Raw genomic sequence first — 26,306 nt, 5'->3', positions numbered from 1 at the left:
TGGAAATTCTCGTTAACAGGATAACAAATTCGAAATATTTTTTTAGAATCACAATCATTAATTACAATTTTAAGTAAGTTTTCTTTACTTTAGTTTATTGTATTTTTAATATAATGCAAAAGGTAATGCTTGCGCTTGAATTGCGCAGTTTTTCAAGGCATTCGTTAAAGTAAAATGTAGCTTCCATAAATTTAAAGTATTATTTTTAGTAATTGTACAGGTGCTTGGGTTTTTTTATACAAACAAGAAACTAATACAATTTTATTAAACTGTGTTTGTTATATTTTGTTTTGGAGACTTTCGGTAATTTTTTCGAGTGTACTAAGTTCTTTTGATGCCTTGTCGAGGGTCGTCTCCGGCTTATTTTTTCTTGTACTTGTACCCAGGCTGTGTGTGAAAGTGACTGCACTTGGAACCTGGGGACCAAAGCTCTGACAGTCTCCAAGAACAACAAAATGAGCACGCCACTCGAACGGAGGCGCCGCGATTCTTTTTTTTTTTTTTTTTTTTGCGCGCACTTTAACTTTGACCCAGTTGACGCCTCAATTGCAACACACAACGGAAACAACAAATGCGGCAGCAGGAAAAGATGACACACATTTTGTCACAGAAAAATGAAGGGGAAACAAGTGCCATAAGGGCCTAAGGGCATGACTTTCAAATAGCATTTAATTGAGTTTGAGTTTGTGTGGCTCAACTTTCAGACATTTCTCCGATAGTTTTCAATCAGCTTTAGGCACACAGTTCCCAGAGAACAGCAATGTTGACAACCCAAGCTGATAAAGTCTCTATTTCCACTCTAATAACTAAATAGAAAACAAATATTAAAGTGAAATTCCAGCTGGATAAATCAGAAAAAATGTACAATATTTTTAATGTCCCCTTTTTCATGCAATCTATACGCTTCGGCACAGCAAAACCTAATCGGGTTGGCATTCCATTCCAAAAATTAGAGCCCAGCGACAAATTCTCACATTCTATTGTTTGTTATTCGCTGCTAGCCAAAACTAACGCACTCATACAAATAAAGCTTCCAACTGCACCGCTTTGAAAAACATAAAATTGTTTGTTATTTAATAAACAAAACACGGCATAAAAGAAACTCTCTATAAACGTCAAAACTGCAATGGCAGCGAAAAAAGATGGCAAATATAGTGTGGAAATAGAAAACGCAATAAGCAAATAAACAAACAATTAGCAGTTTGCGAAAAAATAAAAAAAATGCGACGCCGGCAGAGCCCTTTTGGCTTACGTTTTATAAGCGGGTCAACTTGTCATAATGATTTACGTGCAGAACCAGCGACGACTAACAATGACACCTGTACTTGAGAGCACAGTGGCGGCTGAATTTATAGCATTTAGTTTCCGGCCTGAAACCGATCGATTAAGAAGATTAAATTAATCTTTATTCACAGTGTGTAATTGCAAATACGTGCTAGTTAGTTTGGTTAATTGACTGTTGGCATAATCAGATTCGAAAAGCTTGAAGTAGTTTTTCACTATTTAGTATTGCAATTTATGCAAACATTGCAACCTGATAATTTTTTTAAAATATAATTGTATATTATTTTTTTGACATCAAACTATTTTACTACTTTACTGACGATTAGATCGAAAAAATACTTGATCTAAATTTTCTTCTTTTATAACTTAAAAATATATTCTTATTTATATTCTGAACCTCTTCCTTTTAGTATTTATTTGCTAAACATATGCATGAATAAAGATTGGTTTTTGACAATTTTCCGCTTTATTTCCATCTCACACCGATGCTATTGTTCTCAGCTCAGCTGTGTCCATATAAACGCACCCACAAACGCAAGCACAAGTACACCCACAGTCCACCAACCCACGGTTAGCCAGGAGAATTTTTGTTTTTATTAGAATTGTTATTATAGCCGCCGCTTGCATACAAACACTGGCGCGGGTGGCAAATGCATGTCGCCAGTGTCGCGTACAAAATTCTATTGTCAAGTGCAGTCGGTCGAGAGTGTTTGGTTGTTGTTGCAGCTGTTTTAGTAGTTGTGTTGTTGCACTAGCAAAATTTGCGGCATTAACTTCCATTGTTGTGGCAACTACAGCTGGCAAGGCAATACAGCCGAATACCAAATCGAGCTCGCTAATTTGAGCCAACATAGAAGAAATACAAAATAAAAATGGGAAAAATGTGCAACTCCCACACGGCTGAGAACTGCAATTTTCTGCGGTTCGCAATAGGAAAATGTGTATGGGAAATTACATAGAAAGGTACGCCAGAGCGGCGAACTTTTATGGCACCTGTGCTGTAGCTTTTGCCCAGCGGGTTCAATGCGACCAATAAAATATGCTCTTGAGCGTTGCAGGAATTGAATGTGAAAGGCTTTCCCCAGGGAGGAGCCACCCACACACACACTGGGCAAATAGAAAGCCCGCAACACTAAGGAGATCTTTTAATATTTCGCTGATCGACTTATCGCTCTTTAACGACCATTAATCACCGATTCCTGCCAGGCGGATAATCTCAACTGAGGCTAACGTGGGCGGCCTTTCACCCAGAGCCAGGAAAATCCAGCTCAGATTTCAACAGCAATGGCAAAATGCTGGCTCAAACCACTTTGGACCCATTCACTTGGCCATAAGCTGTGAGTCTCTGGTCATTTGTGGGTCATGTGTATAAACGGCAAACTGCCGACAGTAAACTGCATAATCAGCAAAACAACAAGCTTTAGTAGTAAACCAAACACGACCCGCCAAAGTCATTTTGAAATCTGCGAAAATTCAGGTAATGAGTGCAGTCAACCTGGACAAATGCACAGAAAAATAAATATGTAAGCCACGCTAAATACAATTTCAACTAATGATCATTTTTAAACATAAAACGAAACAAAATAAAGTGTAAATATTTTGATACTTAATAATAAATTTATATTCTTTACTCTAGACAAGAATAGACAATTTTTCATTAAATAATCATCACTTTAAGTTATTTTTCTTCCGTGCATTAGTCCGGTAGCCTTAAAAAGTTGCTGATTTTCGTTTTGCGACCAAGTGAAACTGAAAACCTTTGGACGGAAATGGATATCACCCCGACGACGTCATTGTCGATAATATTTCATCGGGGGCTGTGAATGAATGAGCGAGTATATACGGTATTCGTAAAGCATTTGTTGCCATGGAAATTGTCAAGTGGAGGGGTTTTAATTTTTTAAAGCGGGGTGCCGGTGCCGTCCCATGCAGTATATTTACTTATTCAAGTTATTTTCTGTATATATTTTGTTTCCATTTATTATGATATGTATGCGCCGCGTTGCTTGGAGAGCTGCACTTGACTCCAATTACGGGTTTCTGTTTACGGATTTATGCTCGCTTGAGCGGAAAATGCATATGTGGGGGTAGGCCGCTGATTGAGTCGGCGGTTGTGCGGGTGGTGTGCGTATACGGCACAAGTTTTGCTCAGGAAAAGTTATTAAAAACGCCAGCTGCATCTTCTTCGTTTGGGGAACAACTTGTAGGAAAACATTAAAAAAACAGCGGCAATACGGATGTTGCATGCGCCAAGAGAGATAAGACAATGCAATTGTTTGCACTTAAATTGAGTTTAAAGTCGTTGAAAGTCTGTAATACAAAGCAATTTAACAAGATAAAAGAACAGGAAGAGCACTTTTAATGGAAAAACAGAACAATGCAGTGAGAGAAGGGGAATAGATTTTTATCAAACTTAATGGCGAGAAAGTTGTTTTAGATTGAAGATTTATTTTTTTTTAAATCAAATAGTTAAGATATCGATTAAATTTTATGCAATAATAAAGTTTGCTAAATTGTTTATAATAAATCTGAATTTATATTGAATTTTATGTTCTAGCCGAAAGCTCACGTATTTTATTCTAAACAATTACGAACAACTCTATGTTCTAGCTGAAAGCTGAATATATTTACCATTTGGTAAAATTAAAACTTTTTTCAAGGTCAGAAATTCTAATTATTCTATTATTTTAAATTAAATGCTCTGCCTTTTTTTTGACTATTAATTAACTTATCGAAATACACTGAAATAAGTATCGAACTCAATAACCACGTAGGTTGACAACTCGACATTTTCCATAATTAGGTTGATCAGCCCACAACATGGGAGAAAGCTGAATGCGTCATTTGATATGGTTATTCAGTTGCAGGGTCATCAGCCCCAACCGCAGATACATAAGCCCAATGCAATCAATGACACAGATGCAATTATCATATGCAATTGTTGTCACTTCAGCTGCATTTGCGTGTGACACTCGATGGATATATCGAAGCTGCAATGTTGCCTCCCCCATTCCGTCACTCAATTTCTGCAATCAACGGACACGTGCTGTCCATCTAACCAAAAAAAAAAAATACAAACAGCAAAATCGAAAATAACCAGAGCCATTGTCCATCAATGTCACTTAGAGCATTATGATGGGCACTTGTTGCATGTTAATGGGGGACTTTGACTTACCATTGCGTGAAACATCGAGCTCGACGAGATTTTCAAAGTTTTGTATATCCGGCGGCAGGCGGCCAATTTCATTGTCACTCAGTCCCAGCTTTCTCAGGCGATGCAATCTGAAGAAATTCTGCAAGCACGGAAGAGAGAAGAAACAAGATTTAGACCTCAGCACGACTCGGCAGCCTTTCGAAACAAAAGGCAGCATTGGATTGCAACTCAGTTAGTTAGTTTTCGTGGTCATAAATCTTCGAGGGGTTGTCATTTGTTAGTGCCGTGACCCGTCCAAACAGTCAGTTTACCATTAGAATCCTCCTCCGTTTCTCGCCCAGCCATCTAGCTTTCCTTTCGACCCAGACAGAGACATGTCGCCAACAATTCATTTATGAAAATCACGACTTAGATTCGAATTTCAAAATAAATTATGTTGGCACTCCATGCGGACTTTCCAAAGTGAAGGGAAGCCCAATGCCCAATGCTCAATACCCAAAACCCATACCCTGACCTTCCTGCAATGTGGAGTAGTGTACTCATCTTTGGAAAGAAAGTTGCGCCCCCTACTGACTCACTGAGTCATAGACCTCAAGGTTAACAGCCGCAGCAGACTTCGCTGCTTTTGTTCTGCCAGCGCGATTTTTATCGGCCATTGTTGTTGGTTCTTACTTGAGGCGAACCCAAAAGAGCAGTCGCCACCAGAATAATGAAAATAATTCGTAGTTGTGGCCGTAAAGTTTATTAAATTCCTTCTATTTTTTTTTTATATTTTGTGTTCTTTGTTTGCCCCACATGACAATAGAAGTGCTGGTGTGCTGGCCAAGTGCTGGAGTTGTTGACCCAGTTTTTTGGGGCACTGAGCAAGCGAATTCCGCACCTCGGCCAAGACACACTGGCTTTGGGCATTTACGGTTGTACAAATCGAAAGGAATTCTGGGAACGGCAACCCATAAAATCCATTTTGATTGAAACACATAATATCACTCAAAAATGATTTACACAGCTTTAAAATTTCAATTTCCACAAAAACCTATGACATTGGAAGTTCATTAAAATTTATAAAAAAAAAAAGGATTCAAAGCACTGGCAGAACTGATTTGGAAAAGTTCCACCTTTAAATCGGTTTTATCACCGTCTCGTCTATTTTTGGTCCAATCGGCATAAAATGTTCTTTTGTAGTTTGCCAAAAGAAAATCAACATGGAACTAAATCTTCTACTTCATAAAAGTCTAATTAATTAAGTCTGAGTAAACAAACAGTTTCAAATTAAAAGAGCAAGAATTAGGTAGTAAATAATGTACCTCAGTGCAAAGAAGTGTTTAGAAAAGTCAATGTCAGAAAAACCACTGGCTATTACAACAATGAACAAGGGGCTTTTATTTTAAAGACAAAGCGGCTTAGGCTCCATCAGTGTCAGCTGCATTGCTTTTGGCCACCTACAATGGCCAGATTCCGTTTGCTATTTATGCACAGAAAAAGCGAAAAGCCTTTCAACAAATCATGCGTCAAAAAGTTGCAACTGTCAGCGCGACAAAGGGGCAAAAAATGCAGGAAGACAGAAAAGAAAAGCGACAAAAAAACGTAACTTGCATATGAAATGGCCCAAAGGGGGCTGGCCAAGAAGCGGGGCAGCAGGGGTGAAATGGCCGAGAGACAAAAACGAGGACAAGGCATGACGACAATAAAAATGAATGTGAATTGTAAACTTTTCGCCAAGTGCTGGGCACAAAAGGGGGAGAGCCACCCAGCCAACAAAAGCCCACGCTGCAACTCGGGCTTGTTGTATGTATCTTGGCCATAAATTACCGGCCGGCAGAGACCGGCCGGCATATATAGCCATGAGTATAGAGAGTACAGAGTACCAACTATGGAGTACTACCAGTTTGTCTGCCACTCAAGCGCACATATAGACATAGACTCACTCACTCACTCGGCAGCACACTTTTACTATTGTATCTAGTCGGAGCAGGCGCACAGCAAGTGGCAGTAGCTGGCTTTTGGCCAGGCCAAAATCGAGACAGCAGTTCGCAGCGGTTGCATCACAAACAGCAGACAAGTTGCTCGCTGTTTGAGCTGCATCATGTGCATAATTCGATTTCTGGCCGGGCACTTTATCTCGGACAGCAGCTCTGCTACATATAACAAAAACAATTCAATTTGCCATTGTTAAAAGCCTGGCCGGAAAACCAATTTGCGTTGCCTAAAAGCCAACCTAATAGACTCTGATGGCTCTGAATATGGCGTCCAGAATCCACCAATCCGCCAGAAATCCACCAGATTCCAGTGCAACTGCACTGAACCATGACCTGTGTGGGGTATGGAAATGTGCGCTTCGGTGCCCGCCAGCAATTTTTTAATGTGCCCCAGTATCTGCAAGTGTAATCTGAAAGCCAGATACATTTGGCCCACTCACACAGCGGGCAGTACGCACGTACAGACATATAGCCGCAGTTGCCGAGTGGTGTGTGCATGTTGCAAATGACTAGGCGCCCAGAATAAGCCACACAATCGCTCTGAAACGGGTTCTAGATACATTTTCGGCACAGATATATATCTCAGTGGACGCATCTACAGCCGCCAAAACCAGCTGAGCTAGAACAGCCAACAAAACAGACAGTCAGACAGACAGCGGCAATTATGTGCAGAGCTGGAACTGAAGACTGTGACTACGTTTAGTATTTCACGCCGCACTGGAGATACAGACACACACGGAAAAGAATTACGACAAATATTTAAATTTCACCTCACTTTTTGATTAATTTCTAACCTAATTTATTTTTTTGAAGGCGGAAAACTGTTAAAATATAAAAAAATTGTGGAACAGACACAACGTTATTTTCAAATATTTTAAACAAAAATAAAAAAACAAAGTTTTTACTTGTTCATCTTCACCTTAGGTTTATTTATTGGCTGACTATAGTAAACAAAATTACGTGTTCAATCACAACTGCTGCTTATTTTATTTTTTTTTTTTAATAACCAAATTAAATGTTGGAAAATACAGATATGACATATTAAAGATATCATAGATTGAAATTAACTATTTTATATAAGTTTTATATTATATTTAAAGTTAAAATCAATATTTCTCATACATTTTTCTCTCTGTGAACAGATACAAATGGCTGCCATTGGTGTTGCCGTTTCCACTGCAACAGCAACAGAGGAGTCGAAAAATATACAAATATGTGTAATCGTCGAACAAACAAGACACGAGCTTGCGAGCTTCTCCAGTGGCATCCGCAGAAGGAATCGGAATCGGAGTCGGAATCGCAGTGGCTGCCTTCGTGTATCTGGGCGCCTGTTCAAATCTGTACATCTTCATTTTTCTATCCAACATTGCAGCCCCGAACAGTGAGTGTTTGTGTGCGCCTTGGTGCATTTGTCATGCCAATGCCAACAAACCAACCAACGACTTTCTTTATGGCCGCCTGCAGACGATGCAGCCACCGGATAAAAAAAAACCACTGCTAGTCAGCGGAAAAGCACTTAACCGCTCCTCGTTTTCCAAACAGCTGCTTGGAAAATGTAGTATCTTTTTTAGATGCAAAAACAGAAACTGCAACAGAATGACCCTATCAAACGCCATAAATCTCAGCGGCATCTTTGCGGAATCTCGACTATAAAACCACTAAAAAGTATTTTGCCTAAAATCACTAAATAATTTTTTAAACAGCTGCAAACAAAATGATCAGCTTCGGTCAAACGAAATGTTTGATACAAAAGCCTTCAGAAACAATTAAGTGGAAAACATTTATTTATTTATAGGCAAACCGGTTTCCACAAGCTCTGTCAGTAGTGGCTAGAATAAAGTGGTAAGCGGTGGGGAATGCGAGAGACGAGCGTTGGCTTAGTGTAACGAAAACGAAATGAAAAACTCAAAACAAATCGAATGAAAAATTCCACAAGAGAAGTACAGTTCGTCTCGAGGCTATAAAATAACTGCAGTTAAATCGGAATAACACTTAATCAAAGAAAGGTGGTACAACAGTTTAAATGCTTGTTTAAGTACACACAAACTGGCGAAATGGAATGGCTTTAAATTAGTTTTATTTTTAATGGATTCATTAACTGGTTCGTTGCAGTTCCGCTGTAAATCACTGCTAGGTTTTGTATTATATGTATTTTTTGTTGTATCTATTTATCACCATTTAGTTTTTCAAACTTGAAAGAGGAAGGCCCATCTTAATAATTATTTTAGTGCATTCGAATTAACATTTAACTTGATATTTACACATCCCCATCTCAGTTTTACAGTATTCATTTCCTTTTAGTTATTTAGAACTTGACACTAAATCAATTTTAGTTAATTTTATGGACTAAGTAACTTACTTAGTAACGGTATAAATCTCATCAAGTTTTATGATATTATTTCCTGCTCTAAGCGTACTGTATTGTTAAACGCGCCACTGTACATCAAAATATTCCCGTTTGTATGTATTTTTTTATAGTTGAACAAATAAACTAAAAATTAGTTAAATTTCATGTGGAAACTTCATGTAGTTCCAAGCTTCTTAAAACATCCCAATGAATGAAAAAGATGGATACCCCAGGCTCACCAAAGATATATTGATAAGCAAAAAATGGAAAAATCTGTGTTTTGCTATAGGTTTTTTTATTTTTTGGGGTAACCAGCAGGTGTTAAGGCAAGTTGTGCGACGAGTAGTGTTGTGTTGCGTTCACTTAGCAAAACTCACTAAAAGCGTTGTGCCGCCATTTTAGATTCTTTCTGGCTGTTTTCGTAGCTGTTGTCGAGTTCGCTGTGTCAGGTACGCGATTACTACCAAATGATGTCATTGCCGCTTGCTCTGGCTCTTTGTGTGTGTTCAATAGCCAGACTGCCGGTTAAGTTTTCACAAGCCAACCCCCCCCACCCGAAAAGGCACCTGCTCCGCTTCAGGTTTCGAAAGCCAGAAAAGCGAACAAAAGGAGGTGGTGGTGTAGGTGGTCTGCTAAGCAGGTTGAACCTCAGGCCCATTGGGGCAATGCCAGGCGATAAGGTGATTACTCGGTATCTTATCTCCGAGCGTGACTAATTGGCCCAAATGAATGGGGCCAGCGGTTTTGACTGTGAACGGCTGTGGGTCTGGGTGGTAAGTTTGCATTGAAGAAGCCAATTTCTTGCCCGAGTTGTGTCCACAGCGTTTCCTTGGGGTAGGTTCTACATAATAACTCAACGTTGGAGAGAGCCCTAATCGAGCAGTTGCATAATGCAAATTACCAATTAAATAGAAGCATAGAAGGAAGGACGGGGAGAACCATTAAATGATTGTGGAAAATACTGAATTTAAAGCAGCATTTTCCCATTCAATTGCCAACTCCGTCTGATGAAAGCAAACGAATGGCAGTAGATTGAGGCAGATTGTCGTCGAGTTAGCAACGATTCAATTGAGGCAAACATTTTTTTACTACACTATAAATAAATTCTTTCACTATCATTTAAATATAATAATAGGTTTGATTAGAAAATAATAAATTCCCTAAGACCCCTAAAAATCTATATATACTTTGACATAGGAAAGCAATTTCTGAACTAACTACATAATCTCCTACCTTATTGGAAATATTTTTGGTGACAAATAGTCACAACACTTAGTCATAAAACAACGAAATTCCGTAGAATTTATCGTAAAGCCCCGCAAATATTTACAATATTTACAACTACATAGTCAACTTATCGAACATATCTTATCAATAGGTTATTATTATTTTAAATTTAAACATTCCTCTTTTTTATAAATTGATAGCCGTGATGATTTAATGTTCCTTTTTCTCCGTGTATTTTCCCTTCTTGTCGATGCTATGACAACGCGGAAATTGTGTACCGCTCTCAACAATCCAGAAAGGGTTGAGCAGAGCGATTCCATCAGCAGAAGCTAAACTAAAGCAACAATCACATCCGCCGCTGTCATTCGGGTTAGCATTCAAACGAACTCGGCAGCAGAACATCATCATTATATGGGAGACTACTTGTCCATTGTAGTTGCTGCTGTTGCTGCCCGACAGCAACATGTAGTTGTTCCTGCGGTTGCAACATGTGGCTGCTCCAAATTTGCATTAGAAGTTCATTATTGAGTGCGGCTAAGGGGAAGGCAGCTCGATCAAAGCTGGAGGAGAAACGCGGTAGGAAAACTCAAGAAGACTCTCATGGCTGACCGCAAATGAATTGTAACTGCAACCGGAGATATATGCTGTCTTTTCCGCCCACCACTTGTTGCTATGACAACGAGATACTACTACTGTTTATGTCTGACTTGTTTATTTACCAGCGTGATTCGCGGCGGAAGACCGCTGGCAAATCCAAATAAATAACCACGACAGAATTATTCACAGCCAAAATGGAATTATTTGGAAAAGCGAATGCGGCCGCAGCCACACCCAATTTGTGTGTGGCTATTATCAGGGCCACTTGGCCACTAATTAGAATGCTGCACTTGGCGGAGCTTTGATCATCAACTGCCGGCACACCAGTTGCGTAATTGCAGATTCAATTATGCAGCTACTCTCCATTATGACTGCACTGTCAAAGAAGCAACTACTCAGTCCACATCGCGATTTTTCCCCCGTTTCTCCTCGCATTAATTAAAGACTTCCGCTCGGCCGAGGGAGCTTCTTTTGTCGTAATTGTTGTCTCGGTAAATGGCCGATGCTCCAGCAAATAGCTGACCAAAGGAGAATGGCCCTGAGTGTGGCTTTTCCAGAAGAAAAAAAAGGGGAAGAAGGAGGGGGAATGGCCCTGGGCGGGGTCAACGCACCCGGGGATGCAAATTACGTGCCTAGCCATCAACCCCTTGAGCTTAGGGCCATTTGGTGGGACAAGTTTGCCAACGTAATGCCATCTCCTTCAGACAAGGCCGTTGTATAAAGTTGATAAAGAGATAAACGAGGGGGTTTGAGCAGATCAAACAATTCTTCTTCGAATGTTCAATCGTATATACCAATATTGGTATTTACCCTTTATCGCTATGATTCTTGGAAATTGATCTATATTCTGGAGTTGTTTGCAAGCATTTATATAAATAAATTCCTTTGAAATGAACTTTTAATATTTGTATATTTAAATTTCGCTGTACCTGTTTTCTTCCAAAGCCACCTCTGTATCTATATACTTTAACATAAACAGTGCATCTATTAATATTAAGTTTTCATTTACCACCCACTATCTTTAGTCTCACTCCAACCAAACCTGACGCTGCGAAATTTATTCAATTTCCCACGCACTTTGAACTATGACATTTGCGAGTTTGCACCACCCAGCAGTCAAAGTTTAAGATTCAGTCAGCTCAGGTCGATTTTCCCGGGCCCAACTTATAAAAGCCACAAAACTTCTTCTTCGTTTTTACTAACATGAATTGTAAGCCTAAAATTAACTGATTAATATATCTATCATAACAAGAAAGTGGATTCATTTATTTATGAAATTCATTAGTTTATTGTAATTTTAAGTGATAATAGTTTTAAGACTTGAATAGATTTAACAATTTTGTACTACTAATATTTATAAACGTAATTACCATTAACCATTTATGATCTACAAAAGTTTTTTTGTCATTGATAGAATCAAATAAAAAAACATTTTTATGGTCAGATCGGCAGTCCTGATGTTAAATTATAATGTTAAAAGGGTTTTAAGACGAGTTATAGTTTTAGCAGAGTTCGATTATTGGGTTAAGTGATAGAGATAAAAATATAATAATTTTCTAAATTTTAGAATAAAATGATTCTAATGATTTATACACAAGTTTATATTATGCCTACTAATAAAATATTTTCATTTTAAGAAAAATGTAATAATTGTTTGAGATTTCTGTCGCCTTATAGGATTTTTTAATAAATCGTAAGGGCCAAGGCAAAAAAAAAACACAATAAAAAAAATTTATATTTTATGAAACCCTGCACGAAATCAATATATTTTTCTAATAATTTTGTGTTGAAATATTTTTAATAAAATAATTTTGTTGATTTAATTAGTCGGTGAACCAATATCGAATAAGACCAATATTGCTTTTTTTTTAAACCAAAGAGTGTTATTTCATTTTGACTGCATTTGGATTTTTTTTTTTCTTTCGTTGAAAGTAACTCCTGTTTAGTGTACACTCACCTTGGGCAAGTCCCGGATGTGGTTGGCATCGAGGAAGAGCTCCTCCAGGGTGCGGGAGTAGCGCAGGATCTCCTCGGGCACCTGCGGCAGGGAGCAGTGGCGCTTGTCCACGAACTCCACCTGCCGATTGCAGCCCTTGAAGATGGGAATGCACTTAAACATGCTGCTCGTCTTCGGCCGCGTCGGCTGCGTCTGCTTCTTCTTGGACGTCGTTTTGCCGGCTTTTTCGAATTATTTGGGGTCTTATAAAGTTATGTCGTTTTGATCGTAGGATGGTCTCTTAACTTGGCCAACTGGTGGGCATTTAGTTGCAGACTTTTATAAACGGGCTTTTACTTATCGCACACGTTTCGCCCACATTTTTTGGCCGCACACAACTTTCGCTGCAATTAATATTAACTTTTATTTATGTTTTTGTAATTCATTTAAACGTTACGTTAAGCGTTACGTTGCGTTTCGATTAAGGGCAAAAAAACGTAAGAGGAAAGACTTTTTGTTGTTGCCCCTGGCCTTGCCATTTTGTTGTTGCTTTTGGAGTTTTGTTTGAGTGAGAGAGTAAGAGAGCAAAAGAGAACCGCTTACAAACACACGCACACGCACAAAAAGGCGTTTGTGTGGGTAATAAGCGAAATAATGAATAATAATCAATTATAATTGGCACTTTGTTGGAATGCCATAAATTGCATTGCATCACGTAGTTGGCAACGCGACGCATTTGTTGCTTCCTTTTAACTACAAACAGGTATAGAATGAAGGAATGGAATGAACCCTAATCGGAAAATTAACATAAATGCGACACACCCAAACAGACACGCACACCAAGACAAAATTAAAGCCGGGAATTGATATTAGAATTGATTTATGCGGTATTTCCCATTTTTGTGCCACTGTGCAGCGGCGTATGTTTTGGAATTTACACACACACACAAACACAGGACAATCACGCACACATTTTTGCAAGCTGCGCAACAACAAAATGCTGGTCTTAGGCGGCGAAAAATCAGAGAAAAAGAGAAAGAGAGAGATAGCGAGTTCGCGTTTTTCCTCCTTTAATGCCTCTTTTCGCACGCTTTCGCACGTTATTTACGCGAGTATTTACTGTAGTACAGGAACCACACAGAATAACAGAAATTGCAAAGCGCGTCCAAACGAATCGAACACGTACACGCGCGCACACACACACGCACACGCACGCTTTAAAATGCAGTTAGAAAAAAACAGGCGGGTTTTTCTCACTCAAAAGCGGTCGAAATCACGAGCCGAATGCGCCGTTGTTTTCATCCGTGTTTTCCAGTGGCTTTCGTTCAATTTTCTCACGATTTCGTCGTCCGCCCGCGCGCAACAACAACGTTTCGAGCAGTGTGACCGCGGAGAATTGACAAGAATATACCATCTGGTTGTCTAAAATGTACTATTTTTCGTAACGCAAATGTGAGTATCATCGATTAATTCCCATGCAGATCTGGCAATATTGAAGCGGTTTTTTAAACCGCTTAACAGTCGCGGTCTCGGTTTCCTCAATTGATTAATAGTCTAATTTATTAAAATTACGAATGTTCCTAATTGTAATGGGTAACTTGATTTAAATTTAAATTCGGAAAATATGTGCAACCATGTGGTCTATCGGTTGAGTCGCAAAGTTTGAAAATGTCAATGTCAAAGCTCGAATTCTATTGAATTAATAATTTATAAATACGAACACCAGGATATCGTTTTCTAATTATTCTTTAAGAAACCAAAATACTATGCGCCAAAAGTCCAAAGAAAGAAAGAAGCTTCGATAGTTAGTTCGATCGTTAGTTAAAATGCTGGATGGGTGAAAAAACTAAATTAATTCTTATTTTCCTAATATCAAATTCAATTTAATATATTAGAAAAATAGTTTTGGACCTCTCAGCCATAGTCAGTTGAAACATAAAAGCTCGAAAGCTTAGTTTCGGATATATCAGCTTATGTCTGCTAGTTGTGTTCTTATCCGAATTTGTCATGTTTTAATTTATGTTATTAACAGAATAAAATTCCAAAATTTAAAGTTCAAAGCCGAGATACGAACCAGGTGTTGTTGGTAACAGTCGCTTGTAATTTTGGTTCACGAGAAGTTCTGTTCACAACATATAAGTGGCAACGCCGGGATGGGGAGGCTGGCAACGCCGGGAAGGCGTTGAGGGGGGCAACGTTGGCAGTCTTGAGGGTATGATTTCCGTTTCCTGCGCTGAGGTTGGTCCCGACCACAGGACTTTTCTATCGCGGAAAATGCGGCGAAACGGAGAATTTGGCGTCACACGGATTTCCGGTCCGGGCAGTGTGGCCACTTTTGGGTTTGACGCAAATGTAGGCGCTTTCTGGCTTCTTTTGCGAGGCGTTATTGGACGCCAAAGTGGTCATACAGTTTTGGAGCCGTTGTTTAAATTAATAATTCAGTTGACTTTCTTATGTTTTAAATATCCTCGACGCCGTTCGACTTGAAAGAGGCGAACAACGGAGTCCTCGAAAGCACTGGGCTGTGGTCCTCTTTGGCTGGGGAACTGCTGGTAAAAGCATTTAGGCTGGAGCCGGATACAAGCGAGCTAGAGGCATTAAGAAGGATCATCTGCTAAGACGGATCATATGCCTCCTCTGCCGACTAGAGGATTTGGACATGGAGTAAGAAACTAGTCTACGGAGCTTGGCTGCTCATTTATTTTTTTTCGATGAAAATTTGTGAAAATATAGATTAAATGTTGTACTTTGATTCATGAAAATAAGCCTTTTTTGGCCGAATTAACCATACCATCCTTAAGGGGGTCTTCTAGTCTAGAAGTTTAAGAAAATCGAAAGATTTTCCTTTCCATAATTAGATAGTTTACTAAATAATCGCTTAAAGGTGATTGTATGGAGTGGGGATAGCTGATTAAGGCAATGTAATTTATACGTAATATTCTATCAGTTACGCTCCCCGAAATTTAACTTAAGTTTAATACAAACAAGAAAGGAAAGCTAACTTCGGGCGGAGCCGAAGTTGATATACCCTTGCAGAATATTCTGTAAATTATATTCTTCAAAATTATTCATATGATGCATTCTTAATACTCATAAAAAATCCCAACTTCCTAGCTTTAAAAACACCAAAGTTATGGCATTTTCAATCGTTCAGTTATATGGCAGCTATAAGATATAGTCGGCCGATTCTCATGAAATTCGGTAGGTCAGATTGATCAAAACTAAAACCCATAGAAAATCTTAACTTCCTAACTTTACAAACACCAAAGTTATGGCATTTCCGATCAATCAGTTATATGGCAGCTATAGGATATAGTCGTCCGATCCCGTTCCGACTTATATACTGCGTGCAAAGGAAAGAAGGGTGTGTGCAAAGTTTCAATTCGATATCTTTAAAACTGAGAGACTAGTTCGCGTAGAAACAGACAGACGGACAGACGGACATGGCTATATCAACTCAGGAGGTGATCCTGATCAAGAATATATATACTTTATAGGGTCGGAGATGTCTCCTTCACTGCGTTGCACACTTTTGTTAAAAAAAAATTGTTAAAAAAAAGCTCGAAATTAAATCCTCTAGACTAGAAGACCCCCTTAAGTGTTCTTATTCAAATGTAAAATATTTTAATTTTGCCTGGCCCAATATTAAAATTAGTTCATAAAAAAATATAAATTTACTCCCATAAGGAATTTAATTCCGTCCCACTTGTTGCCTTTCATGCGAAATCAAATTCAAGTCCAACTGAAATGTGGCCTTTAAATTCAGCCCCGTGTGGACGTTGAATTCAGGCTCATCAAAGGAAAACAATAACAACATATTTGTAAACAAAGCAAAATCATAAGGCCATTTCGGTCGCTCGGCCACATTCCCCATAAGCCAAAAAATCCGAAATGAGAGCGACCAGTGCAGCTGCAGAAATTCACCATGGGACTCGATTCCAGTTCGATCGAACAAATGAAAAACTCTCTTTTTTTTTCTTTAAACTTCCTTAATTGTTACCCTAGCAAACATTTTTACAGTGCGTTTTATTTGGACTTCAAAGTTAACAGAGTGCGCGCAAGAAAGGGTACTGCAAACTAACAGACTGCCTAAGAACTGGAGTGAGATTTTCAATACTCGTTAGCGATGGAGAAACACCGATAGGCACCGCTAAACATCGATATCATCGACATTTGGAATATCGATGTGGCCATCAAAGATTCTCCACCTCTAGAACAAACTGTTTGGATTGTTTAGACGTGTTTGCAGCGCCGCTCTGTGCAATTGCGCGCGGGTTTCTCGAGTAATTTTGCCGGCGCTTGTAAATTCGCTATATGATACTCTCGACTTTGAGTGTGTGACAAACAAAAATTAAACAAGCCGAACAACAACAATAATTGCAGCTCCAACATTGTATAGTGTGTGTGTGTTAGTGCGTGAGCGCGAGCAAAATACAAACGTAAAGCGGAAATGCAAAAAAGACAACAAAGGTGGCAAACAAAAAATAGGGGGAGGAGGCAACAGGAGCCGGTGCAGAAAGAGAGAGACAACAAGAACTGGGGGCTAATGAAAACGAAATGTGATTCATTGGCTTTATCAATTGTGCGAAATACCGGCATTGTTTAGTCCTGGGCGGCATATAAATTATGACATAATACAACAAAGGGGAAAATAACAAGAAACTGAAGATGGTAAAGCCCCAAAAAAGCAGAAAGTGCGTGTGTATTTGAAAATTGAGAAATTCCAAACAAACAAAGCGACAAAAAATGAAATATGTAAAAGAGGAAAAGTACAAAAGAAAAATAACAAGTACAGTAGTTGCTGCTTCTTATCGCCCACAAAAAAGCAAGGAACTTAAAAAGCAAATACACCAAAAAACAAAAACGCAAAAAGCAAAGCAAAACCAAAGCGAAAGCGTAGCAAAAACAAGGAGCAAAACGGCGGCAGAGAAAAAGCTTAGTAAGCTGCGCTGCTGTTGCTTCTTCTTTTCTGTGTTTTTTTTGCCTCTTTGTGTTTTTTTTTATTTTGTGCAAACAAAATGTATATGATGCCCAACCGAGAAGAAGAAGATGGGAGAGGAACGAACATAATAGAAGGTAGAAATTTCGAGGAAATCGAAATTTGCGTCGTTGCTGAAATTCGTTTGTTCTCCTTATCCCCCATCCTCCCCTCGTCAATCTCATCTTCTCTTTCGCTCTCTGTTTTCCTGAGCGCCTGATTCTGTGCCTGTGTGTGTGCAGACCGCGTATCTGTGTGTTTTTGTGCAAAAATTTCGCATACAATTTGTTTTATATAACAACAACTACCCCAATATGATTTTCTTTATTCAGCCGGCTTTTTTGCTTATCTCCCAATATTCGGTTTTATCTACCAAAACTTTAATTAATAAATATTTCAAAAAAAATGTAAGCAAAGCAAAGTTAATATCATTCGGATGTAAACAAATAAACGCCATTCCACACAGAAAGAAATAAGTAAATGATAATATAACAATTGAAAATAATTTTAGAACGAATATACAACATTTCAATAGAGTGGTATAAATTCATTGATAAATTCCAATATGTTATCTTAGAAACAACACCTTAAAATGTACCTCGACTTAGCATTATTCATGTATCACGTATTTTTCTGTGTATACAAAACAAAAAGCAAAGCTTAAATTCGCACAAACACTTTTTGCTTTTTCCTTTTGATTTATTGAATTCTTTTTTCAATTGTCATACATATAAAAGTTTGTCTGCGTTTTGCTTTACTTTTTGCAAACCTTTCATAGTTGAAATAGCAAAGGCAGCAACAATTTAATAGTAACGGCAACGACGCCGAAATATATTTTCGCATTCATTTATGCGATTTTTTCGGCGAGCTTTGGTTTGCCGCGTGAATTCGCGCTCTCGAGATAGAAATGTATCTTGGAGATACACGCGCCTTTTGTGGAATTGAAATTGAAATGGGCCCCGCCGCCTTTTATGTGGCATCATCACCGGCATCATCATCATTATTATTATTATTACTATTATCATTATTATGGTGATGAGTGCGTAATGGCAGCCGAAGAATCTGAGCCGAAGAATCTGCGAATTTATCGCAGCTTAAATCCGAACGCACACAAAAAGCCAGGCCAAATTTAGGGGCGCTGAAAGGATGATGGATGATGTTGAATGGAGGAAGAAAAGGATCAGACATTGCCAGGACAAAGGGATGCTTTTCGCTTCTACTTTTCTGAAAATTTTTACTAAAATTGTTCTCTACTTATTTAAAAAAAAAATTTAGACCAATATTAATATTTAATAATATTTCTAAGTGAGTTTTAAAAACTGCTCATCAAAATGGGTTGATTAATAAGTATTTTTATTTTCTGTATTACACTCTTGTATTATGTCTGATTTAATAATGTCCCCGACTAATCAGAAAAAAAAGAAGGGAGGTTTAATAATATTAGAATACGCTATAAGAGATTTAAAAATGAAAATAAATTCAACCTATGTAGGTTAGCCAATAAAATGAATTGCAGTTTACAAGACAACAAAAACCAAAGGAACAAACAACTTTGGTTGGCTTTCGGAAAACTTTCTAAAAACTTTATGGCTTGAGAAGTGTAATCAAGTAAATAAAGGAATATTAAAAATAAGTTCAAACTTAGACTTTCGCTTGTAAAGCTTTATTTTATTTTATAGCAATATTACATGTGCTTTAAAATTGAAGGGAACAAATTTGTTTTAAAAATCAATCAAATTTAAAATTTAGCTGGCACCATTTTATTCAATTTTCAATTTAAAATTTGTATTTTTTGTGGTGTTTTGATTTACCAAATGGCAGGTTTCACTGTCCTCCCACCTCATCAATTTCCCGATTTGAGCGCTGACAAACAAATGACATTGGCGCCGGGCCATCGTGTTGGCGGCATGTTTGTGCGGACTATTAAACAAATTGCGTATACGCACTGTTGCTCGCGTAAAATATTTATGCGTATGCCCAAATATATTAGCATACTTTTGTGTGTGTATGTGTGCATGGGTGTGTGCATTAGATTAGTAAATAAAATTCGGTGATTTGATTTCTCCCTCGATTTCCGTCCATTTCCGAAACCAAACATCGCAGTGAGAGCAGAAATGAGAAAATGCTCTTGGTAATTGAATTGACTGGAAGCGTGAAGAGTTCGCTAACGTTCCAATAATCGTGTCAGATAGAAAGATATATATAATTACAATCGCGGTCGGGCCACCAAAAAGGAGCCCTGGCCGAAAATCGGTGACAACAAACGTCGGATTGCAATGTTTTTGTTTTACAATCGACGCTTTTTTGTGATTCAATTGATTGAGATCCTGCTGCTGCTGTTAACCGACCACAATGGACGACTGACACTAACCAAGGAGTCGACAACAGGTGAGTGTTGTAAACTCTGTCACAATTCACACTCCGCATTCCTCGTAGTGCTGCCAATTTGGCTCCTATTCTGGCCAATTCGAAATATATTTAAGCTTTTAGACAATTGGAATTTCAGATATTTCTCAAATTATTTGGTTGAATATTTATATAGTATTTTAAAGTACCTTGCTGATTTTTATAGAAAAGCTTAGGCCGAATATTTTGACTTATCTTTTTGAATATTTTGGCATTGCCAAAGATATGGTTAACATTCTTCTAGAAGTGTAAGTTAGTGTAAAACATCCTTGCTTAAATTTTTCTCATTGTCACACTTATATTATTTCATTGCCCGATTTGGCTAACTTTTGTTTTAAAATAGTTGACAACACTGATTCAAACTGCCAGTCGGAACTCCACTGGGGTCCCACAAAACTTCAGGCAATAATCATAAACTAATGGCGTAACATGGCAGGCGTGTCCGCATTCCACTCCAAAGGTCTTTCAAGGCTCTCAGGGGATAGCATGAAGAAAAAAAACTTGTTGAGTTTTAAGGGGTTGAGATTGGTTAGGTGTGGGTTCGTTTGGGTGTTTGTCCCCAGGATTTCCACGGCCAAATCCCATAAAGAAAATCAGCAACATGAAATATTAAAGTTGGTAAAACACGCGAGAAAAGTTTTTCGGTCTTCCGCGGCACGATTCCGTTGAGGATTGTGGCGTCAGGCAGGAGAGCTGCCAGGATAACTACCCCTTGCCGCGGCTTTTGTGAATGTTTTATTTTCGGCAACTGCTCTACGCCTTTTGGGGGTTGCTTTTTGGGGGGATACACCCCCGTTTAAACCTCCCAGGATTCCAGAATAGTCCCCTTGCATGTACGCTGGCTATTGCGAGGTTATTGCGTCGTTGATTTGGCTAAGCGAGGTTATAATTCTAATTTATTGTAAGTGAACAAGTCAAAGGCATGACGTTGGCCTATCTTATTGTAGGAGTATTGGATTCAAGCTGTTCAATTATATGACAAATTCTGAAGTCACCTGTATTTTTCTAGGCAGATATTATGCCGTCCCGATTCCGTCAGTCATCTGCAGCATTCCCACGTTTTTAATGTAACATTTGAAAGCCTCACAAATTCAAATAAAAAATTCCAAGTTTTTCGTTTGATGTTGGGCAAGCAAGCCATGCGTACTGGTCATAAAAAAGTTTACTGCTTTTGCTCGCAGACATAAACATATAGGTATTTACATTTATGTAAAATCTAGTTGATTTTTAAAAATAATAAATTTAAATTGGTAAAACAATATTTTACCAGCATTTAAATCATATTAGCAAGGTCCGCAAATTTTAGCATGACTTAATGTTTTTATATAATAGGTGGGTTCTAAACTTAAGCTTTTGTTGATATTTACATATCGATTTGGCAAGCATTTAAAAGTTTTGTTTATTTATATTTACTTTTTAAATAAACAAGAACAGTAATTTAGCTACAATGCTAAATGGAATATAATTGTTATAATTGGTTTTGAGTTTCAACGATGACTAAAATGTTTAATTCTTAATCCCTTCTTCCCATTATTTTATTTAAAATATAATGTACAATAATAATGTACAATATAATGTAATACAAATAGTCTTCGTTTACCGAAATTATATTGAGAAAAATTGTCAAGCAGTTGGAAAAACGCCGCAGGCTTGGCAATATCCTTAAGAATGGCGAGCGATTACTGTAATTCCCGAACCACCCGCATGAAACGATTTAAATGCTGTCCTGCAACATATTGGATTGCAAGGGACAATCAATCAATCCGAGACACATCGAGCGGTCATCCCTCATTCATCAGTACCGTCTGATTTTTTCCCAGTCTCCTTGCCAACTCCCCGCTCCCCCCATCCACCGACCACACACAATCATCAACTATTTATCCCCAATTGCTTGGAAGAATCAGTCAGAGTGCAGGGCATGGGCAGGTTCATGAAATTCAACCAAAGCAAACCGAATGCGAAAACTTTGCACACATGACAGAGCAGCAGGATGGGATCGGAGGAGGCGGGGCCAGGAAATGGCGAAATTGTGGGTGGGTGGGTGCCTCGAAGGCAAAGGCAAAAAAAGTCCAAGTCAAACGACTAAGCGGCATGTCGTCAATAAATTTTCCATTAAATTCAAAGTAACCCAAAACAAGCAAAAACGGGGAAAATAAAAAAAAGGAAAACCTAAGAAGGAAGGTATCCGAAGGAACATGGCGCAGAACACTACATAACTTTCCTTGTTTCGTGCCAGTGTGTGGGTGTGTGCCACCACGTTTATGCGGTAGATTTCATACAGCTTATGGTTTGCACAACTAAAAGGAAAGAATAGCTATTCCACAAAAATAATTCACATCTTTTTGTATAAACAAATAAATAAAAAAGTTAACCTACGAATTACGAATTGCAACGAATTAGAACTTCCCGAATACTAACGAAGTAAATATTTAAAAGAATTGCATTCTTACAAACCTATTATAATTTGTTAACTAATCTAAGTTGACTTCTATTAAAGCGGATGCAAATAATACATATAAAATCTTGCAAGATAAGTTTCTATTTCATGTTAGGTACATGGTTAACAGTTACAGATATCAGTAACTTAATAATATAACTTTATTAATTTTAAAATTGTAACTTTATCTAACAGAAATTTATGAAAAGGCTCTCACTTCTGAAATCTGTTGGCGAAAAGAGCTCTGCATAAACTCAGCATGTGTGTGGGAGTCTCTTCTGTTAGTTTGCGTATGTGTGTTTGTTATTGGTATAGCTTCCTGCTTTCCGCTTGCCTGCCTACTTCGGCAATTGCCTTCAAGTCGAGCCCTTTATTCAATTTTCGCTGGCGTGTGGCGCCATCTAGCGCCCACCGCTGGCAAAGCCAGCAACAACAACAGCAACAAATGGCAGCAAGCGTTGAGCGTTATTGTTGCCGCCGGCAATACACTGCAGGTTCACCATAAGCTATGGGGGCAACCCACAACATCCCAATCATCAACAACCAAGACGAGTTGGGAGGGGTTTTACCATAGAAAATCGGAGAGTTACGTACCCTTTCGGTTAAGATTAAACTTTTTTATGTAGTAATTACAATTACAAAAAAACAAAAACTTCGATTTAAGTACATTTTTTTTATCAGACGAATATTGAATATAATTTTATATTCCTAACACTTACTTTCAAATTATATAATTAAAACAAAATGCTTCATTTTAAAATTTCAAAAAATATTTCAGATATTTCTTCACTACTCGCAGTCATTTTTAATTAAACTTTAAATAGGTTAATCTAGGCCTCAAAGATAAAATTTCTTATTCTAAATATTCAAAGCACACTGAGAACCATTTGTTTTCTTATTAGATAGTTCCCCATTTTTTGGTAAGGGTATAACAACAGCATCAGCAATAAGTTTTCTTTGTGGATCTTTGTTGTTGTTGCTGGTTTATTCATATGCCAAACAGCAAATCGTTTGTGGTTGTTGTAATTCTTGTTGCTGGCTGGAAGCAACAACCCAAAAGCTGCCTCCAAGTGCTCCATATTCATATGCAAATAGCAAGGCGAGGACCTTTGTTCTCCGCTGATGTTGCTGCCACTTTTGTTGTTATTGTTGATTCTTTTTTTTTTTGCTGCGTTGGCGTCTCAGTTGACGGCGACTGAGAAACTGGCGCCCCAATGCTTGATTTCAATTTTGAAGTGCTTCCTGCTGCGGTTGTTGTTGCAAGCCCGCTCAGCTATTTGACATCTCAAGCAGCGTTACAACAAATAGCAATAACAACACCCTCTTCGAAAAGAGGCTTCTGCAAAAACAGTTGAAATAACAACTTGAGGAGTCAACGTTTTGCCGTCCGCAATAGAAAACAGAAAATCGGCTCATCCAGACCACAAATGCAAGCCGTTTCCCCGCTCTTGACTGAATGAGTGGCCCACTATGGCCATGATGCCGACTAGGATGAGGATGAAGATGAGGATGACTACGACGACGATGAGCCTAAAATGCTCCAGGCGCCGGCTCACGTTCGATGCAAAAGGGAGGACAGATAGAGTGAGCCGAAAGTTGTTGGGGAGTTCGGGACTGTAACTAGCGGAATTGTGCTTCAGCTCCGCCTTTTAAGCCCCAAAATGACTTCCAAAACGAGCTACAAAGCACTACACTTCCCAAAACTTGAAGAAATGTCACCTTCCTACCAAAAAAAAAAATTAAATAAATTACAAATTTGGTTTCTCAAAATTCAAACAGTTTTAGAAGAATTGTTTGAAAAATAATTTATTGTCTTTAAACCACATATCACATATTAACATATCACCCGAATAATTTCTAATACACATACTAAATTCCGTTTAAAGAATTGTTGAAGTAATAGAGATAAGTTTTATACTATTTAATGTCATTAACACAATTTCAACTATAGAGAGGGTTTTCAACTATGTAGAAGGCTGTAGAAAAGTTAAGATTCCATATTTTTTAGGTTGCAGTTTCAGTGACCCGTACCCTCATAAACTTATTACGGTTAAGTCAAGGTTAATATTGGTGAAATCACAATCACAATTATAGCACTTTCCATAGAACTTTTTTTTATGGATGTTCCAAACTATCTTTTTTTCGATGTAGCTAAGTGTGTGTTTTTCGAGGGCATTCGCTCCGATTAAAGAATCCACACACGAGCATTGGCAATGGCCATGACGATGTTCCTGCCAGGAGGATCCTGCGTCGCATTACTCGCAGCAGTTTCCGGTTTATAGCCTCATTGAAAATCCTTGCCGCTGCCCTGACAGCTTTAAACTGATTGCTCCAAGCACACACACAGAGACACCCTCCTGTGCAGCTGTGTTTGTGTGAAAATTCTCGGAAATCAGTTAAGTACATCGCGGACCTTTCCCCCACGGCAGTTAGCACTTGGCAGGAAAGCAAAGATTTTTTGCTTTTTCGCGGCGAGAAAAATCTTTGGGAAAATATTTTATAAATTTCATAATCTTCTAGTGGCAAAGAGGGTCGAGAAAGAAGCATATTTCCTTTTTTTTATCCCCACTGACAATTATACGGAAACATCCCCCTCCGGATTCAGAGCGACTCTTATCTGACGAGTGCGACGATGTATAAAAAAATATAACGAATTTTATTAGTTCAATTAGAAAGTTAAAGTGGACGAGTTTTTTCATTTTACTAGAATACTAATGAGGGGAAAATTCAGCTCGAAAAGGTGTGAAATTGCGTAATGAAACCTGGAAGAGCATGGAAAAACTTAAAGAAATGTAAATAGATTAAAGTGAAATTAAGCCACGCATAAAAAGGCTAATATTTTTTTATAATTGATACTTCATACAAAACTTATTCTTGAAATTCACTTTACCAAGCCATATTTTTGTTTTAAAGAATTGAAGTACAATTTCCTAAATAAACCTGTAGTCGTTCGTCAAAGCTCTATTAAAAGTAAATCGATTAATTTTTGGTGCAATTTACTTTGCGATAAATTAAATAATTAAAAATGTAAATGTATTTACTTGGCGTATCCTAAATTAAAAGGTCTTTCATTCCCTGTTCGTGTTTCCTCCTTTACGCTTCCTTACATTTGTAATATTTTCTCATCATCATAGATTACGTCCATACGTTTTCATGAATGACAATCTAAGAAATACGGCCAAGACAAAGTGTTTCTTAATAAAATCGTCTAGACGGCGATGACAAACGTTTCTGTAACTACTTAATAGTGTTGACAATGTGGAAAATAGATCGCTTAAAAACTATTTGGTGGTTAATATATAATATATTAAAACAAGAAAGGAAAGCTAACTTCGGGCGGAGCCGAAGTTGATATACCCTTGCAGAATACTCTGTAAATTATATTCTCCAATATTATTTATATGATGCATTCTTAATACTCATAAAAAATCCCAACTTCCTAACTTTAAAAACATCAAAGTTATGGCAGTTCCAATCGTTCAGTTATATGGCAGCTATAAGATATAGTCGGCCGATCCTTATGAAATTTGGTATGTCGGATTGATTGGCCAAAAATAAAACCCATAAAAATCCCAACTTCTTAACTTTACAAACACCAAAGTTATGGCACTTCCGATCAATCAGTTATATGGCAGCTATAAGATATAGTCGGCCGATCCTTATGAAATTCGGTATGTCGGATTGATTGGCCAAAAATAAAACCCATACAAAGTCCCATCTTCTTATCTTTAAAAACACCAAAGTTATGGCTTTTCCGATCGTTCAGTTATATGGCAGCTATATGATATAGTCGCCCGATCCGGCTCGTTCCGACTTATATACTACCTGCAATAGAAAGACAACTTTTGGGAAAGTTTCGAGCAGATAGCTTTAAAACTGAGGGACTAGTTTGCGTAGAAACGGACGGACGGACAGACGGACAGACGGACATGGCTATATCAACTCAGGAGGTGATCCTGATCAA

General features: G+C 38.1%; 2 protein-coding genes across 33 annotated transcripts in view; one reads left to right on the top strand and one right to left on the bottom strand.

The window, feature by feature from the left end:
- The window catches only part of LOC108043293 (protein lap4), a 61,214-nt gene extending 47,311 nt beyond the window's left edge, over window positions 1-13,903 (bottom strand). For 25 of the 28 annotated variants that reach the window (XR_001769244.2, XM_017121914.2, XM_017121921.2 and 22 more), the window contains exons 1-3: window positions 13,642-13,903; window positions 12,543-12,925; window positions 4,460-4,577 (exon numbers count right to left, since the gene is read on the bottom strand). Coding sequence is in view for 27 of the 28 variants with exons in the window: in XM_017121914.2 (XP_016977403.2) it covers window positions 4,460-4,577; window positions 12,543-12,704 (280 nt within the window). In the remaining variant the exon portion in view is untranslated. Of the gene's footprint in view, window positions 1-4,459; window positions 4,578-12,542; window positions 12,942-13,629 lie in introns of those variants that run through there. The other 3 variants (XM_017121915.2, XM_017121917.2, XM_017121916.2) reach the window with 3 other exon arrangements.
- Window positions 13,904-16,730: 2,827 nt separating this feature from the next.
- LOC108048206 overlaps window positions 16,731-26,306 on the top strand; it is a 66,773-nt gene continuing 57,197 nt past the window's right edge. The window contains exons 1-2 of one of the 5 annotated variants that reach the window (XM_044459194.1): window positions 16,731-16,804; window positions 19,603-19,887. In XM_044459194.1, the coding sequence (XP_044315129.1) occupies window positions 19,776-19,887 (112 nt within the window). In that variant the 5' untranslated portion in view covers window positions 16,731-16,804; window positions 19,603-19,775. Of the gene's footprint in view, window positions 17,598-19,602; window positions 19,888-26,306 lie in introns of all 5 variants that reach the window. The other 4 variants (XM_044459196.1, XM_044459195.1, XM_044459193.1 and 1 more) reach the window with 4 other exon arrangements.

The sequence above is a fragment of the Drosophila rhopaloa genome, unplaced genomic scaffold (genome assembly GCF_018152115.1).
Source record: "Drosophila rhopaloa isolate 14029-0021.01 unplaced genomic scaffold, ASM1815211v1 contig_178, whole genome shotgun sequence".
In the NCBI taxonomy this organism is placed as follows: Eukaryota; Metazoa; Arthropoda; class Insecta; order Diptera; family Drosophilidae; genus Drosophila; species Drosophila rhopaloa.
Note: the sequence above shows the minus strand (reverse complement) of the source record. Positions and strands in the feature narration are given on the sequence as shown.